Source organism: Pleurodeles waltl, chromosome 12 (assembly GCF_031143425.1).
Source record: "Pleurodeles waltl isolate 20211129_DDA chromosome 12, aPleWal1.hap1.20221129, whole genome shotgun sequence".
NCBI lineage: Eukaryota > Metazoa > Chordata > Amphibia > Caudata > Salamandridae > Pleurodeles > Pleurodeles waltl.
Window position 1 is genome coordinate 652,641,338 of NC_090451.1, and position 19,148 is coordinate 652,660,485.

At 42.7% G+C, this 19,148-nt stretch overlaps 1 protein-coding gene across 4 annotated transcripts in view; it reads right to left on the reverse strand.

The window, feature by feature from the left end:
* The window catches only part of LOC138268550 (dnaJ homolog subfamily A member 1-like), a 53,797-nt gene that overhangs the window by 10,896 nt on the left and 23,753 nt on the right, over positions 1 to 19,148 (reverse strand). For 3 of the 4 annotated variants that reach the window (XM_069218294.1, XM_069218292.1, XM_069218291.1), the window contains exons 2-6: positions 17,635 to 17,779; positions 16,279 to 16,468; positions 15,557 to 15,661; positions 14,257 to 14,484; positions 6,461 to 6,691 (exon numbers count right to left, since the gene is read on the reverse strand). In XM_069218294.1, the coding sequence (XP_069074395.1) occupies positions 6,461 to 6,691; positions 14,257 to 14,484; positions 15,557 to 15,661; positions 16,279 to 16,468; positions 17,635 to 17,766 (886 nt within the window). In that variant the 5' untranslated portion in view covers positions 17,767 to 17,779. Of the gene's footprint in view, positions 1 to 6,460; positions 6,692 to 14,256; positions 14,485 to 15,556; positions 15,662 to 16,278; positions 16,469 to 17,634; positions 17,780 to 17,908; positions 18,034 to 19,148 lie in introns of those variants that run through there. The other variant, XM_069218293.1, reaches the window with a different exon arrangement.

Consider the following 19,148-nt stretch of genomic DNA (forward strand, 5'->3'; position numbering starts at 1 on the left):
AGACAAAGAGATCAGATAAGTAGAAGAGTAAAGATATAGTAATGGAGTTGAAAAATCAAACGGAAGGACCACGTGAGTGGCTCATACCTGGGCCAGCCGGCCAGGAAGGTGCGTGACAAAGGTAAGTGATGGGGGAGCCGCGTGATCGGTTGAATGGGCTCAGGGACGTCAGTGGTGACTGAGAAAGGAGAAAACGGTAATCAGGTGAGCAAGAGTAGAGTAGAGAAAAAGCAAAAACTAAAAATTAGAAACAAAGAGAAAGAAAAAAAGGAGGAACAGAAAGTCTGGGGAAAAGGTATATACATAGTACGTAGCGAGATAGTAGAGAGAAAAAGGAGCAAAAATACATACCTTCTTAGAGTGGAACTAATGAGAAAATGGTTGAGTGAGAGAACATGAATGCAGACCCTGGTAAGCCTGTGGTCGGAACCTAATAAGTGTTGGATATGAGGGAAAGGGAAAAGAAAATTGAGCTATTATCAAGAAAAAGAGGGAGAATTGCACATGAGGTAATTGCTGTGTGCAGAACACGCTAAGAAGCTTGTAAGAACGGTCGTGCAAATAACGAAGACTAAAATGAAGAGAGGTCCAGTATGGTGGCAAAGTCGTCATGATTGTGAAAAGTATATTAAACAGTATCCAAAGAATAGGTGAAATAATCGTTAAAAAAAGGGGGGGGGGGGGTCGGTTTGTCATCAGCTACGCGTAATCCCGAGAAAAGGGAAGACTTTGTGTTTAGTGAGCGAATTGGCCGTAAACCGGCACGCACAATAATGCTGTTGAGGAGAGTATGGCGTAAAACAAACCCGAGCGCAAAGGGGTAGCGCACTAATAACGGGGAGTAATAGTTTAAATTGGGCAGGCGGTGAGACAAACAATTTAAGTAAAAAAATGCCGCAATTGAAAACCGCAGTGCGAAAATCAGAAGGGCAGCGTTTAAAGCGCTTCTATGCTGACTATTAGGTAGTAGGCAAATGTAGACAAATAACGTGAAAGAAGCCCGTGTGCACAGGGCAGCGCATTAAAATGCGGGAAGAAAGTAATGTAACTTGAAAAAGGGGCGAGGCACGGAGTGTAAGTACAAAACTGCAGCAACTTGGAGCCGAGGTATGGAAATAAAAAGGTAGTGCTTAGTATGCTTATGGGCACATCTAGTGAGTAGTCAGATATTTTAAATTGCTAGCAAGGAAGGAGAGTTAAAAAACAAAAGTAAGGTCAGTCGAGGGCTTACCTGAAGTGGCGAGGGGACGTGTGTCAACGAGCTATTTTGGACGAGTACTGGTCGGAATAGACCTGTGCTCACAGCTTAAGAAGTGCAACTGGGAGTGGCACAGAGATAGATGAGGGGCTAAAAGTAGGAAGTGGAAACAAACGGCGGCCATCTTGAGTGTAGGAAATAACGAGAGACTAGGAGTAACTGCCAGAGAATGGTATTCAGTAGGCGAAGAGAGAGACTAAATAAAAATTATAAAATAATAAATAATAAAGAAGAGAGAGGGCGGAACCCTAGAACGGATGAAAGTAAGCGGGAACGAAACCCTTAGATGAAAGAAAAGAGTAAAAAGTACATCGAAAGTATTAGAATGAGAAGCAAAACGAGTTGGGAGGTGAGAGAGGACGAACATATCCTAACCAGGTGCAAGTTGGAGAGCATTGTGAAGTTAGGCTAGTAGGTAGGTAGTATGAGGTAAAACTAGGTAGAGTAAATCGTAGTAAAAAAGGCAAGGGTGGTAATGTGAGTGACATGAACGGTAGGTGACAACGGTATCCTACTAGTGACAAGGTAATTTGTGTGGGTGTAGTCAAGGAATGTAATATTGTACATATTTAGTAGATTGCAAACAAGTACAGTGATAAAACATTTACGTTAGGTACATTGAGTGAGCAGTAACGGAACATACGGAGATCAAGGTCATGAGGCATGGTAATCAAGTGTACCGATTGGTTATATAAAGAAATGGGATAAGTGCTGAAATATATGATAAAAAGAAAAAACCACAACATTGTAGACATATAATACTGATACAGAGTAAAACGTGAGGTTAAACCATACAAATGTCCATTTGGAAAAAATGACCGTGAAGTGTATAGAGACCGAGGTCACGGGGCATAGTATTTACATGTGACAAGGCATGGTCTAGCTGGTGAAACAAATGAGCAGCAACGACATTGTTGACACATGTTGATAATACATCTTGATCGACATTGTTGACACATGTTGATAATACATCTTGAACTGTGAGAGAAACACAATAAGCCATATAAGGACCTAAATATGAACCAGGCAGACCACAAAGGAGTGGGAATTACCATTCATTTAAGAAAGTGGTGTAATTCTCGGTCCGTGTTCAGGCCTAGCTCCACTGCGCGGAGTTTTAGGATCCACTTAGCCTCGCATCTGCGTAGATCACCTGTTCTATCTCCCCATCTCGGAGAGTTGGAAACATGCGCGATGCCATGGAATCTGATGTTTAAGAGGTCTTTTTCCCCGTGTAGGTGGTTGAAGTGTATAGCAAGAGGATAGTTGGTATTGACATTCCTGATGGCTCTTACATGTTCTTGTATACGTTCTTTAAGTGGGCGTATGGAGCTTCCAATGTAGATTAAGCCACATACACAAATCAGGCAGTAAACAGTGCACTTAGTATTGCAGTTCATGAAGGTTTTGATATGGTACTTGGTCCTGGTATTGTAAGAGAATGATGTAGCTTTATTTAGGGCCAAACGACAGGATATGCAGCAGCCACATTTGTAGAAACCATTGGGTTTTTCTGGGATCCAGCCCAGTGGGCGAGTTGGGGGGGAGGGACAGAGAAAACTAGGGCACAGAATGTTCCTGAGCGTGCGACCTCTAGTGTGTACAATGTTGGGTGACACGCCCACTGAATTCTTAAGACATGTATCCAACATTAACAAGTGCCAATGTTTTTTGAGAATGCGCAGTAATGTTTTGCTCACAGGGCTGTATTGGGTGATGAAAGAGACTGGTCGCCTGTTAGGAGAACCCCTATTGCCAGGTTCTTTGGGTTTTTTAAGCAAAAGGGTGTGTTGGTTTTTGTTGGAAATGCGCTTACCAGCTGCTGAGATAAGTTTGTTGGTGTAACCTCTAGCCTGGAAACGTTCAGTTAGGTTCTTAAGTTCCTGCCTGAAAACAGCTGTGTCAGTGCAGTTACGTCTAATCCTGACCATTTCCCCGTAAGGAATGGCCCTGATTTGTGTGAGGGGATGGGCGCTTTGTGCATGAAGAATGGAATTGCAGGCCGTGGGTTTTCTGTACAGTCTAGACATGATCTTACTATTGGTGATGTACAACAGTAGGTCTAAGAATTCAATTTGACTGGTGTTCACTTTGTGAGTGAACACCAAGTTGAACTCATTCGTGTTAAGGTGTTCTAGGAGTTGGTGGAGGTCAGTGATGTTGCCAGTCCAGATACCAAGAATGTCATCAATGTATCTCCCCCAGTACAAGATATGTTCAGTGATATGTGTAGGACAGTCGGACCACAGATGTTTTTTCTCAAATTGGCCCATGTACAGATTCGCATATGATGGAGAAAATTTGGCTCCCATGGCAACACCCTGACATTGCCGGAACCATTTACCGTCATGTAGGAACACATTGTTCTCAAGCACTAGTCGAGTAAGATCAAGAAGCATCTGCGTGTGTTCGTACAGCGTGGCGTCACGGCTACTAAGAGTCAGCTGGAGCATTTCTAGTCCCTTTTCCAGGGGAATTGAGGTGTAGAGAGAGCTGACGTCAAGACAGATAAACATGCAATCTTCCGTCCATTCAATATCCTCAAGTTGACATAACAAATCCCTAGTGTCCTGTATGTACGAGGGTAAGTTATGAACCAAGGGCTGTAAAAAAGAGTCAATGTACTCAGAAATGTGTTCCGTAGGGGATCCAATCCCCGAGATGATGGGTCTCCCAGGTGGAAAACCCCCTGGTTTGTGGACTTTGGGTAGAATGTAAATGCAAGGAGCCCTAGGCGTTTCAGTGTACAAATATTTGTATTCTGAGTCAGTTAGGAGACATTGATTCTTCCAAGCCGTTAGTTTCTTTTCGATGCGACTAGTGATGTCAGGAAGGGGGTTACCCTTTAATGTAGAGTAGGCCTGTGTGTCATTGAGTTGTCTATCAATTTCTGCAATGTAGTCGGTTCTGTTCATAATGACAACGTTACCCCCTTTGTCCGCCTCCCTGATGACTATGTCCGTGCAGGTAGAGAGTTTGTGTAGCGCTCGAAGTTCATTGGGGTTAAGATTTTTGTAAGGTCTGTGGGTACAGATGTTGGCCTTATCCTCTAGGTTGTGGAGTTCCGTGCTGACGGCTTTATAGAAAACATCAATGTGATTGTCTGGTGGCAATATTGGTATGAATGTGGAGCTAGGTCTGAGTCCACTGTTAACGTCTAAGTTTGGTGTAATGTCAAGTTGAGTTAGTAGTATGTCAAGGCTCGGTGGTGATGACAGTGTATTGTCAAGGGAGAGGATGGTTTGGATGTCCTGTAGGTCTCTGATAGATTGATTGCAAGTGGGTGGTGAAATGAGGGCAGTACGGTCAATGTCTGGTCTATTTTGGAAAAACTTTTTCAATTTAAGATTTCGTATGAACTTAAACAGATCTATGTGAATGTTAGTGTAATCGGGTTTTGAAGTAGGACAGAAGCCCAAACCTTTTTGCAACACATTTATTTCGTGTACAGATAGTTCCACATTAGAGAGATTCATGACCTGTACAGTGTCCTCTGAAAAAATACAGTTGTGTTCCATGGGAGGACCATTTAGGTTCGTTGGATTTTTGCGGTCGAGCGTGTTGTCATGCCCTCCCTGGTGTTTACTGTGGTGTTTCCTGCCCCCCCTGCGGGTGGGTTTGTGTCTGTGCCTGACCTGTTGTAGTTCTGTCGTAAACCCTTTCTGTATCGGCCAAGTTCCTCTAAAAAAGAATTTGGCTGTTGGGTTGTGTTTTGTTGGTGAGCACTGGTAGAGGAGCCATCTCCAGCTGAGTCTAAACAGTCGCTAGAGAGATTAGAGATGTCAGATAAACTACCTGCGATTGACCCTACGGGTGTGGTAGCCTTAGTGGGTCTAATGTTAGTCTCCCTGTAGATATGATCAAACCTACGTGCAAATGTAAAAATCCTACCATTTTGGTAGTCATTGTCATCTCTAATGAGTTTGCGCATTTTCTTGTCCTTAATGTATAGTTGATACCCAGTGAGTATCTCTTTCATGATCGTGTAGTTTTTGTCTGTTGCTTCAGTAAGATTGAGGTTCTTAATTTCTTCCTCCAGGGTTTTTATATCCTGGAGTAGTTTAGTGCGTTTTCTATCAGCATGTTTGATAAGAATGTTAATCATGCTGAAAGAGGTGGAGGAGATAAGATGTTCCCATTCCCCAAGTAAGTCAGGGTCAAGATCCTCAAAAGAAGGGAATATAATTACCCGGAGTCCCCTAGGGACTTGTTTGAGTTCCAAATAGCGTTTAAGAGTGGTTATGTCCCACCAACGGGCTAGCTCTTGTTTTCTGAGTCTTTCAAGTTTAATAAATTTTTGTCTCAGTCCTTCCTTAGAAGGTATACGATCTATAGTGCGTGTTGCTGGTGGTTTCATAGAAAACAGTTCTGCAGCTAGGGTGTCCCGGTTGTCATCAAATGAAGCCATATTATGCGACCTAAAGTAAGAAAATTATTTCTGGGCAGAAGAAAAAACACATCGTATAGTAAGACAGTAGGTGTTACTAGAGTGCGGCTCACCCTATTCAGACAGAAAAGAGACGCCTTAGGCAAAGCACAATAGGGTAGTAAGGGTGAGAGGCGCCGCACATCTAGGCAGTAAAACAAAAATTTTACACAAGTAACAAAGTAACCGCAAGATCAGGTGCAAACTGGCCCAGTGCCTTACTACCCGGTAGGCACCAAAAAGGGTATTGGGATACCCGAAGACAAAATTGGACAAGAATGGCCACAGCACACCGATAGTATAGTCCAATAGTGTGGCAGGGATGAGTGTCCCTTATCTTATGTTGCTATGAAGCAAAGTTGAAAGGAGTCTCAAGTCCTGTTTGTAGACGGTGCTCACCTCAGGACAATTTAGTAACTGAGGGCTCACCTTGGTAAGGATTGTGATAATTACTTACACCCTTCAACTAATAACCCAACTTCTTACAGCCCATAATTATCAATTCCCTTTATATAGCTTCAGTGCAAATGTAAATTATTGTTTCAGCCATTGTAATCTCTTAGGAATTGGGAACTAAAATGGACTCTTTACTAATCAGACTAGGACCCTAGTTAATGAATTTCAGACTGTGTGTTCATGGTCATAGTAATGAGTGTCCAGTAGGGCACGTATGTGCAGAGTCCAAATACACTGTTTCCTTCTTATCTTGCTAATATGTGATTTGTTGTGTTGTATGTAGTATTATTGATTTGGTTGCTTGCCCAATGCCCTTTTACCTTGTTGAGAGGTGACGAGCAGAGACCGGTTGTCTAAAGTCTGGATACTTTGTCTGCAGCCACACAAGGCATCTACCAAATCTATCTCCATCCGGATGATCAGATCGTGGCCCTGTCGCCTAAACACAGGGTGATCCTTTTGATCTAAGATGATAACAATGTCTCCTGCATCGAGTCCTGGCACCTGGTCCCCTTCTCCATGAAACGTGATCTTCTGCCCATCCCTCATACCTGCGAAAATACATTGGAAACATCACTATTTCAAATTAATGAGACAACTCAAATAGGAAATACTGAGAGTTATAATTATGTATATTATGTGATTTTATGTTACAAAGACATTGAATATGCATTTGGGATCATCCAGCAGAGAGGAAATGTCTCATGCCCGTGGTAACCTTGGAAGCAGAGATGCTCTTACACTAACAAGATCCAAATATCAGGGTCTTCAACCTGCAGCAGGACACACTACACATACTACAATTAAATGCTACCAATTCCAGAGTGAACAACCGTGCAGCCTTTCCTACACATGTGCTTTCAACATCAAGCCTATGAAGTGGAGAAGACAAATATACAAGGCAGGCGCACGTTTATCATTATTGGTTAACTGCTGGTGGGAAATATAAAGCAACTGTGATAGTAGCAGGAGCACAGTTCAACAAAGTTGGGGAAGAGCCAGAGTTCATAAAATAGGGCATAACATTTTACTACTTCCATGAAAACAACAACTCTGCTAAAGATGTGTAGAGGACTACACAAAGTTGTGAAAAAGGGGTGGAGGGGTTGCTTGATACTTTGGTATTTGCTATTGTCCTATTTACTTTACCAATTGTGCGCAAGGGATTTTCGCCCAAAACCTCATCTTACTACAGTGAATTCTGGGTCACTAGGTCTCTGAGATGGCCTTGTCAAGTGCCTGGTGTAATCTGTATCAGAGCCCCCTATGTGTTTTGTTTATGTTAAAATACATTACAGGCCTTGGCACATTAACATTATTGGTATCGCCCAACTTGTTATTGCCTGTTTTTGTATATCAATTTAAAATTTGCCTTTCAAGGCCTTGTGATTAACACAAGATTTTAGCTCGAGCAGTGTCTGCTTAGAAAGGATAAGCAATTATTCAGCAGATTTCCACATCTGACTGCTCTCTGAATTTTAGCTTGTGGTACCCTTTCCACTGCATAATTTCCTCTTAATAAAACAGCATTTAGGAGGTAACCTTTTTCTACAGAATGATCTTGTTAAGTCTCATGTTTCCAAAATAACAGTGTTTACAATTTAACATCTAGTAAGGCTTCCAATTCTTCAAGTGAAAGCATAGAGGAAAAAACATGGATACTCGTTTAATGTGGGAAGGCATGGCTACCCAGCTTAGTGAGGAGGGATAGGGATTTGGAAGACATGGTCCATGACGAGACAGGATATAACAGGTGGGTAAATATAGCTCAGCAGTAAAGCAGCGTGCACTATTTTGTCGTAAGGCAGATACTCATTTATACCTTTATACCTTGCAAGAGATTCCTTGGCAGGTGTGTTGTATTTCTGCCATTTCCTTACAATCCTGGGAGTCTAGCCCAAAGATAAGGTCCATTTTATTTACTCATTTTTACACTGCGCAGTTAAGGCTCTGCAACGTGTTCTCGGGGCTTAGGAAATCTACCATGCTGTGACGTACAAAAGACAAAGGCCCTCATTATGTTCAGGCTGGCAGTCATTTAACTGACCGCCAGCCGCATAAAGAACATTCTGTTGGGCCGGGACATTGCCGGCGGGTATGCCTCTGTTGGGCGGGTGTGACGACCATGTTGGACTGAAGGGAGAACACACCTTTAGATTGGATGGGCCCTTCCAACAGTAGACATCAGAAAGTTGTAAATCTGCACCAAAGCAGGCAGACCTCCCTGATGCCAGAACAACTGTTTTCTCAGGCACCACTAAAGGGCTGTCATCCACCACCTGGCATGCGGTACCAACAGAATTTATGAGACCTATCAGGTGCAAGAATTGCAGAAAGGGAACCATGTCTGGACCGGAAACATAGGAATTCTATCTGAAATATTTGTAATTGTTTGAGGAGGGGAAGCCTTCAAAGAGGTGGAGTCTAGCACTGCGCCTATGAAGGTCAACCTCTCTCTGGAGACAAGAGGAGTTTGCTCAGCATGGATGATAAAACCCAGCCAAGCACAAGGATGATGGTGCACTGAAGATTCTCCGTGAACAGCCAAGGGGGCACAGACTTTACTTCCAGTCATCCAAATTTGAAAATACATCTATTTCAAACCTCCTTAGCGAAGCTGCTACTGGCATCTAGCACTCTCATGGATACTTGTAGTGCAATCATTTGAGAAAATGGTACAACCATGAACTAATAGTGCTGAGACCCTGTAGTGAACTGCAGATATGAGAAGGGAGGATTGATAGTTAAGATAAGGCGCCTCGCAGATTAACCAAGCCCCTGCTTTGAAGTCCAGCAAAATTATAGTCCAATTGCAACATTTTGAACTTGTACTGTTAAATAACAGACTCAAAAGGCAAAGGTCTAGACCTCAGTCTTGGGGACCAAGAAGTGAATGGAGTAAAATCCTATAGTCCTTTTCTTCCATGGCAACACTTCTATGGCCTCCTTTTTTCGCAGCGGAAGACCCTTTACCTCCAAGACAAGGGGTATGTCAGAGACCACGTACTGAAAGAAAGATGCAGTTCCAGAGATAAAGAGCATCACTCATTGGTCTGATGTGATATACTCATGATGGAGAAATGGGAGGACTTCCTTCCAGTTCTTCTCCACTCCACTGGAAGCTGGTGGTCTTGGAGGGTCAGGTGGGGTTGTGAGAGAAATTTTGAGGCATCAGCATTAATATAAGATATTGGTACATGACAGGGACTGTGTGTTGGAAGAGACTCTTGTGCACCGTAGTACCTGCTGAATTTTCAGTACTCGAGATTGAACTGCTTTGCCGGGAAGACAAAGGGAGGAATTAGCATCCGTTCTAAGAGCTGCTTGCCTTGAAGGACACGATCATTAGGGTCACTTGGATATCGTCCAAGAAGTCTACAGAGCACCTTCAATGATTAGGTGATTAGGATGATGAAGCAGTGTAACGCTGTGGTCATGAGTCAAGCCGTGTGAGTAGAAATCAGACTGCACTTCAAGACTTGTTTGGAAACACCCAGACCATTGCTGACCAATATCTGAGAACAGTCGAGAAACGTATCTTTTTACAATCTCTCGTACAGCATGGACGTGGCTGCCAAGAAGGCAGGTGGTATTTGCACTGAGAAGAGTAAGACGGGCAGAGACAAAGACGTTTTGGCCCAGAGTCAAGTCTCACTGACTCATGGTCTTGAGGGGTTATAGGAACTTTGGTTAACTGTGTCTATGTAGTCTGCTGCGTGCATGTGGTCCACTGGACTCTAGCTCTTCATGGACACTTCTCAGCTAGTATATTGCACAAGGTGTGAGACATGAGTGGGGCAAAATGGAATTGGGGGGGGGGGGGGGGGCAACCTGCAGTACTTCCTTCTGGCAGGCAGACTCTTCCAACTAGTTGCCAGCGTCGGCTCTGGTGTGATTCAATAGCTCCTTCCTTTACACAAGAGAACTCTTGATGGAAGCTGCTGCTGTGATGCATGATGAGGTTTGTCTCTACGATGCGGCCCATCAGAAAGGTGTGAATTTGGGGACTTTTGCATCCTCCAATTGTGAAATGAGCTGATGTGCTGCTCGCGCAAGATATATTAATCAACTGTGCTACACATCCGAGCAACAGTATCTTTCACAGACCGCCAGGAACTACGGTAAATGTCGTTGGATCCTGACACTAGAGCACAACTACAGAGAAGAGGCACACATGGAACCACCTCTGCAGAAAAACAGATGACACATTGAGCATGGCGATCTGCTCACACTCACAGCCAGAGAAATAGAGAGCCTTTTTAGATGGAGGGTACTCTACTTTTGCATAACCTACTTACACATCGTTCAGCGCTAAAGCTGCTGGTCGTGCAACGTGGCATCAGTAATTGCAAGGGCCGGCAGCAAGGGATGTGGGCTAAAGCAGGCGAACAATAGATCTGCCACATACCTCCTTTCCTATGGGGTCACTGTGACACAGCAAGAAGGAAATCTAGTCTGTCACAGGGTCACTAATGCTTAATTTTCTGTGGGAGTAGAAATGTAATGCTAGCAAATGCAATGTTCTTTGTTGTGCGCATGTGAATAATGAAGTGAGCCAGTGGGAAAGTGAAAAGGGAAGCTGCCACCTTCAAAGGATCACAACAAAGGTGTATAAGGCAGAAATTATTTAAAAATTATGCAACACTGACATTTGGAAACGTATTTTCACGCCTTTATTAGCTTATAATAATGGACCAGGCTCTGAAATGAATGTGTATCTCTACACTTGAAGGTGTACTCGTTTTTGAAACTCAAACATTTGATCTGTTACACCTGGAGACCTGTGACGGTCACGTTTCCAGGTGCATTCCCTAAGCCATTTATAAAATTAATTATCTCATGAGAAAATGCACATCTGCTGATAAAGCAAAACTGCTCTGGCCAACTACCAAGCCTCCTTACCTCAAGAAATCTCGGTTTCCCACACCATCAAAAGGAGAAACCCTTTCCTATGTAACCTCACAATTTCTGTGAGTATTTTATTTTCGTATCTCATCCAAGAAATTGTTTTACTCTCGCTTTCCAGGAGTAAATGCCTATCTTGTTCCTGAATCTTTTTAAGGCTATTGGGTTCCCTCTGCTCCAAATCTTTTAAAGTGGTCCCAGAAATAATGTTGAGGGGATTAACTTTAAAGTCACCCTCAGATATTGCATTTGTATTTGTTTAGGATGAGTGAAGAGATGCTCAGATATACTGATCTTTTGGTTTTAAAGAACAAATTGCAGTGGCCCATTGTTTTTAAAACAAGTCACACTTTGTAACGTATATATTGTGAGAGTTCTGGCTGGCATCAATAAACAGTAAGGGAGAAAAGCGGCAACGGTAAAAGTGAGAATAGAGTCAGGGCAAAATATTTGTAAGAGTAACCCTTGCTCTCATCCCCTGTAATATGGAGACATCAAAGAATATATCTGATGCTCTGCAACGGAGAAACGTGTAGTCAACTCAAATTGTTTTAAAAATCCAAACACACTATTACAATATGGAATCCATACCTTCCTTTTATAGGCGTGCTTAGCTGAAAATAACCTGTACAGACTCGCTACATTGAGCGCAACACTTGCATTTCGGACTGTAGTGGAAGTAATGATGGCCAAAAGAGACGGTTAAACAAGAGAATACATGGTGTAAGACTTTGGATTAAGTGCTGAAACACAAGTCGAGGTTGCAAAAAAATATTGTTGTATTGATGTTCTGTGGTCTCGACTCTTGCAGATAGTGAAGGTTGCCTTCAGTCACTCCACAGGCAGGAGCATATTCCCAGAAAGTCTAAGCATTGATGAGGAAAAGGAGAGGAAATGACCTACCTGCCCCAGGTCAGAGCTTCAAAGGCAGTTCAAGGTTAAGCAACGTACCACCTCCAGATTGAGATGCCTTTGAAAGGCATCTCAGGAGCTTTAAGGCATCTGGGCAAGGGAGATTATTCTTTTATTCTTCGGTCAGGCTGCCCATCGGCTCCCAAACACCTAGGTTTCAGCAGCAAGAGCCACATTACAAAAAAAGACACCCACTTTCACTCTAATCTTTGCATGGGGCTTCCTGGAAGTGGAACTGACCAGCTGGTGGTCCTGGATCTTTCGTCCCTTTCCCTGAGTTAACAAAGGTTGGTTATCAGTGGCTTTCTTGGAGGCTGGATAGGCCACTGGTGCCACAGCACGCATGGCGCATTATCCGGTCCCCTGATGATACATGCTTTTCAGTATCAATCATATTTCATATATTTTATCAGTCTCCTACTAAAACCGTGAAGCTTGCATGAATGTTGATAGCTTTATTAGCTACTGACCCCTTGGGTGGGGGGAGGTAAATTGTTGGCATCATGTGCCTGCCCCAGTGGAGGGCATAAATAGAAAATTTCCTATCTGGGTACTACCACTGTCAGGTGCATGTAAAGAGGGGACCTTGAATCTTGAGCTGTTTTAGCACTACAGAATCAATCCTGTATCTATGCTGCAACATTTTATATCTGCTGCATACAAGCAATGTTGTGTAAAGCCTTCAAAATCAATTGTGAATTAATTGTTCTTCCATCCTTGATCTTTTAATTTAATAGCTATTTCTTGGTTGGAGCACACAAATGGTGCGTGACTGTTGCGTATTGTTATTCCTGAATATCAGGAGGGGACTTGTGGGATGTAGTCTGATTTGTACGTGTGAGTGACTCGCACACTACCGCTTTCCTCTATTCTTCAGCCTTGTCCTCTTTAGCCCCGTTTCCCTTTCTCACTCTTTCATCCTTGCTTTTTTTTCAATCCATCTCTCTTTTATTAACATTACCTCATTCTTCAAGTCCTTTAAGCGCAGCGAAGGAGGCTGATCAGTGTTATGGGCTTGTTTATATTTTAATTGTGGAAATGAAAATAGCTAGCGGCATGCACGACCCTCTTCTGCTGCACCCATGGAGGCTTTGAGAATTATGTGGCAGTGCACAGAGAGATGATGAGCAAGAAGAGCCAAGGGTGCCTGGGCTCACTTTTGGCTCGTGACCTCGTACGAAGAGCACGAGGAAGGCGTCTGCTGTGCCTTCAGTGGCTCACCCACAACAAATCGGCAATAAGCAGCAGTTGAGGGTTCTGCCTATGCTTAAAACGTAACATTGAATTCCTCTGCTGTGAGAGCCCCTCGCCCCCTCCTGTTCATCGCAGCACAAAGCAGGAAGCTGGGTTGGCACACAGGCACAGACCTCGGGAGTAGCAGTGATTGCGGATTTCACTTTTACATTCAAGGGACGTTCAGGGCCACTTGTGAAAGGAATCGGCACAGGTCGCAATAGGCTGCAAGTCCACCATCTGCCCCACCTCCCCATTTCCTTGCTGCTGGGCAGGACGTTACGGGGGGCTATGTATTTTATACAATATGGACAGGACGACTTCGACCAATCCCTACATTTTTATCTCCAATTACACACTGGAACTTAGTTTTCCATGACAACAACGCACATTAGCTAATTGTACGGTCACTAGTTTTTCTTCAGGAAAAACAACAAAACATGTACCCTCAATGGTGGCATTAAGGTCAAAAGAAACACCTGCACCCACCAGCATAACCTATTCACAAGATTAGCTTTCAAGGGCGCGCCAGGCGGGGGTCGTGAGAGGGAATAGTCTAGACAGAGGAAAACAGGTACTGGGAAAACCAATAAGTCTGGACATTAGCTTTCCCGGTGTTTTTTCCCCCCAATGCTGCACTGTATTTGGGAGTGGGTGGGGGACAAAAAAAGAAAAACACGTGATGGCACAAATGCAGGCGTCATCACAAAGGAACACGTATGCATCATGGCACAAAAGCTGACCTGGCGTCGCCACACATGCATGTGAATGACTCATGACACGTGTCATGATGTCATACCATTATGATTGGCCATTTCAAGATGGTGGTTCTTCCTGGAGCACTGAATGAATTAAAAAAAAATTAAGTGTGCAAACCACTTTCTCTTTTCCAAAGTTAGGAGCTGCCCTGCAGCAAACGGCAAGTGTAGATCACAAGATAATTATCCAGGACAACATTTGGTCATCAGAAACAATGGGGTAAGAAGTGTGTTTTTCCCATTTCCAGGGCTTATTTGCTTTATTGATTCGTACAGCGCTACATTATAGAGAAAGCAAGTAGTCCTACCTTTATCTATGTGGACACTCAGTATTTTCTTCTCTCTGGTCACTTTCCGCCCGTTGCATCCGCGGCAGCGATCTCGAGGCCCGATCCACTCCCCCTGCCCTTGGCAATCTGCACATATGGTCTGCATCTGCTGGATCATGCCCGGCCCCAGCATCTGGACTTCCACTTTCACGCCAGTGCCCTGGCACTTTCTGCAAAGGCCCAGTGTACCGTCTTTGGTGCCCAACCCTGGGTAGAAGAAGGATGCATGTGTCATCCATCACATCACATCACAGAGAGCGACTTTCAGAACAACTGGTTGTGTTCCCAGAGACACTAAATTGATCCACAGTGCTTTCAAACCAACAGTATGAATGTGAGCTGTAAACACAATATCCTAGTTCCACAAGTAAATTAAAGAGACAGCCAGCAGTTGTGGACCCACAGTAAATTAATGAGAGCACAGTACATGTACAACATACTTCTGGATCATGTTTACCCAGGCAAGGTTTGGCTTCACAAAATTCAAGCAAGTTACACATCATTAACGTATCTAGAAATAGGCAACAGTTACACAAGCTCAAAGCCACTGCCTGGCGTTTCAAAATTACTCCTCCTCCTCTTCTTCTCCTGGGCAGGCTACTAACCAGCAACATAAAGCATTTCAGCACCTCTTTGATGACAGTAACAGAATTTATTTTAGACGTGAAAGACAAATAATGCACGACTACCCTCTCATCCAAATATATAAATGTCCAGGAGGTGGGCCAATCAATCATGAACTTAAGGACTCAGACTGTGAATCAGTGAGCTTACAATAAGAAAAAAAAAGAAAAGTGTAGGCTAGAAAATAATTTAGACCAACAAATGATTGAATAATGACAAAATGTACTGTTCAATACCGAACAAATCGATCTGTTGGCCAAGAACTGCTCTTCTGATGAACTGAGTTCTGGTGAAGGGGCTTTCAATAAAAGTGCTGGCCCACTTAAAACTAGGGGCAATGCAGACTTGCAAGTGATGTTTTAAAAATTACTTTCATAAAGCAAGACTCCTACTATTACCAAGCTCATGGCCTCCAAAAAACTGTAATACATGTTTCAGGCCAACAAAACACTTTATTTTCCACATTTATAAGACGTCTTGTTCTGTCCAATGTGAAGACAGGATCAAAAGCACCCGCAGTAACCTTTATTTCCACTATAAAGTAATATTGCTATGCACTGAAACATAGCAGACCCTGCTTTTTACTGCCACACTCTATCACTGGAACCCTTCTAACCCCCACAGTCCAAGTACCAGAAGGAGTGATAAACCTTACCACAGCACTTTGTACAGATCACATTCTTCTGAAGGGAGAGTTTTCGGGTAGCTCCATTGTACAGATCCTCCAAAGTAACAGGCAGCTGATGAACTACTGTCTTTCCTAAAGACAAATTGTAAAGGAAAACAAACACAAAAATCTGCAAGGTCCTTGAAAGTAGTCTTACGTTTGTCTGGCACAAATAAATCACAACCAAGCTACTGAGGAGCAAGAAAAAAAATCAACTCTCATCAAGCTACTATTTAATATATATTCTGACTACTTGATGAAACAGAAGTTGATCTGTTTAACAAAAGTGCTTGTAGTACTTTCACTGTCCCTTTGGAATTTCGGTTTCTCTTGGTGCAGGTACTATGTAAATATTGAGTTTAACATAAAATATAGAAGCATGTTGTGTGCCTTGTGCACCCTACAATTCCCTGAAGCACAAACATAAATCTTGCCATTAACACTAGTGTGTTGGAGACATGTTGCAGCAACAAGTCCTAACCTGTGCTTAAAACACTGGAGCACTTTTCTACACTTCAGATATATCAGAATCAACAGGATACAATTTACAAATTGACTTTTTTGGTCTATCAGTAACAATGACTATGTGGCCTGGTCACAAAGTTTCTGTGCTTTCAGATCCGAAGTTCTCCTCACAAAAGTCTTGTGTACAAGGTTTCACACCAGCACCAGTTTACAGAATGATGTACTTACTCACACGCACTGCTTACCTCTCCTCTCTGTGTGGCTGTGCATCTGGGCTCCACCTCCGAAGAACAGGTTGAAGATGTCCATTGGAGAACTGAAGCCTCCTCGGCCACCAGCTCCACCCCCTTTTACTGCCTGCTCACCGCCATGGTCATACAACTCTCTCTTGTTGGCGTCGGACAACACCTCATACGCTTGAGATATCTGCTTGAACTAATCCGAATAGAAAAACAAAGCTTAACAGATGCTGAAGGTAGCCAAAAAGCATGTTTTCATCACTGCAGCATAGGCTTTGCGATTTATGAAAACTGACCCAATACCGGAGAGTAAATGCCCCACCCCATTCTACAGTAGCCACGGTCTTATAAACAGAAAGAAATGCAGAATACTCAGTGGAAAAAGACAAATCATCGATCTCAAGTTCATTTGCCTCTGAGTAAAAAGAAATTCTAAGGGGCTTTACACTCATGTATCAAGTATGTGAAAGTAATAAAGTTGTTATTGTCGTTGATGACACAAGTCAAGTCAATTTAGGGATAACACTTTAGGATATCCCTAAATTATCTATTGAGTGTCCGTTCAACTGATCTTTATTACTTATAGCTCGCCTGGCCTACCCTCTTGTTGCGAAGTAAATAAGCTTTAGCAAAAGCAAGAAATACCATTAGTGATTAAAAGCATTTGAAATGTGGGGGGCAAAAACTTAAGAAATGGCATGGAGTCTTGAATAACAAGTAACTTTCTGAGCCTTAATGTGTCTAACGTCAAGCAACAATTTTTTTATTCCAAATAAACCATCCAAACTCTGGTTCTAGATCATTCACTTACATCCAGTATCAAGAACAAAAGCATGCAGGTCATCCTCAACTCAGGAAATATGACAGTCTAAAATGATCGATGATCGGTACCTTCAAGCACTATAGGCACTTCTTCAGACGCTGTCCTTTTCATCCCACTCGGGGATGGCTTGTTTGCAGTGGTCACCACCCAAAAACATCAAACTGCTAGCTGAAGTGCACAAAATCACCTTATGGCAGACTGGCCGCCAAAACTGAGGCCCCGGCACTACCTGAAAATCACAGCACTTGCTGCACATATTCACCTTCAAAACACGTTCGTCCACATCCACAAATGAACCCAAAGAAAAGTACAAAAATACCAGACTATCTCCCTGGATGGTCACAGAACACATTTGACATAAACCCAAGATGCAGTGCATTGTCGCATTTGGACCTGGCTCGCTCTGCTCATCTGAAACCAACCTCTTTCTCTCATCTCTGAATACTCTTCTAACCAGAAGCATCATGATTGCCTATGTCGTTTCATTAATCTTGTAAGTAATATGGTTTATGTACATTCAAAAGTATTTCAAAACATACCCGTTCACCTTCGCTGGGGTTTTTGTCTGGGTGGTACTTCAATGCCAGGCGCCGAAAAGCTCTTTTAATTTCATCCGGGGGTGCACCTGGCTTGACACCCAGAAGGTCATAGTAGCCAGTTTCCTTCACCATGTTGTTCTGCTACCTGGAACCAACAGAAATATGTACATTACCCCCAAACAATGCCCATTTGCATCTTGCAGCAAAACACAACAAGTGCACCTGGAAACACTGCTATTATCGCACCCCTTCGAGTGTTCAGAAACAGTATTACCTGCCAACATTGGGATCCCAAAAAGACGATTGCTCATTGCTCTGGAGGACGTGGGTGAGCCTTGTTTGGTAACCCATTATTGCTTCAGGTAATCCCATAAAGGTTAAAAACATCTTTTAACAATAGAGACCTGGCAAAATAGCCAATTAAAAATTAGATAAATACAAACATTATTAGGTGTTAAAACAGCTCGCCACAAATTAAGCGATACATTTATTTTTAAATACAACACCAAGAAATCAATGGAACACTATAGAAAATGGTAACAACCCCTGCACACCCAATGTAAGGTCTCAGTGAGACGGTTTCTTCTACTGCCATGATTGGGCTCCCTGAGCCTACACCTGATGGGCTGACCATCAGTTCAAATTATACTGTAAATTCTACAGCGCACCAATCAACCGCTCAGGCCTTTAAGCTTTGGGCGGAGCAACATGGACAAATGGCTTTTAGGGTACAGCAGGCTCTCCTAATCCATATGTTCATACACAGCGTAGAGTAAACACCAGAGAACAGAAGCCCATCACTTCATAATATTGCTTGAGCAGAAATCTGGAGGCTTATCTATTCCTTCATATTCATCTATATGAGTCAATAAGCCTGCCTATGCCTACAAACCTATGTACTGATAAAAATGTCTCTTGAAACCCTGATTGAATTTGTTGATCTAAAATAATTGTGCATTAATTAAGCATACTCCGGGTTATAAATAGTTATTTCGACATACCTTGCGTCCTACTCTGGACTTTAGCAAGGGGTCTGGCAAAAATAAATACTGAAGTTCTCAGTGCTTTCAAATATTGGAGTATTTTTTTTATTACCACCTCGACTGCTACCACACCTAGAAATGGAATATTCAAAGCAGGTTATTACAGCAAAACCTTAACAGACACCTACGCTTGAGAAATTTTGATAAAAAGAAAATGTAAAATACATTTTGCAGTTGGTATTAGTTTGATTAGTGCTTTTAAAGTTAAATGTAAATCCATGGTCCATGTTTCTCAGCAAGGGTATTCTTTATAATGGCAGGGACACTGAATATCCCACTTCCAAAAATATACAATTGTGTAGCAATTTTGAGAGGTAGTTTAAAAAAAATAATAATAACAAAAAAAATTGTTGAATATCACAATGCCATGGCTGGTTTACAGTGTAGAAAATGAGGCAGAAATGTCCTTTTCTTGTAATGTGCTTGGTCTACACCATTAAACTTTTTTGATATCACACTGAACTGTCTACG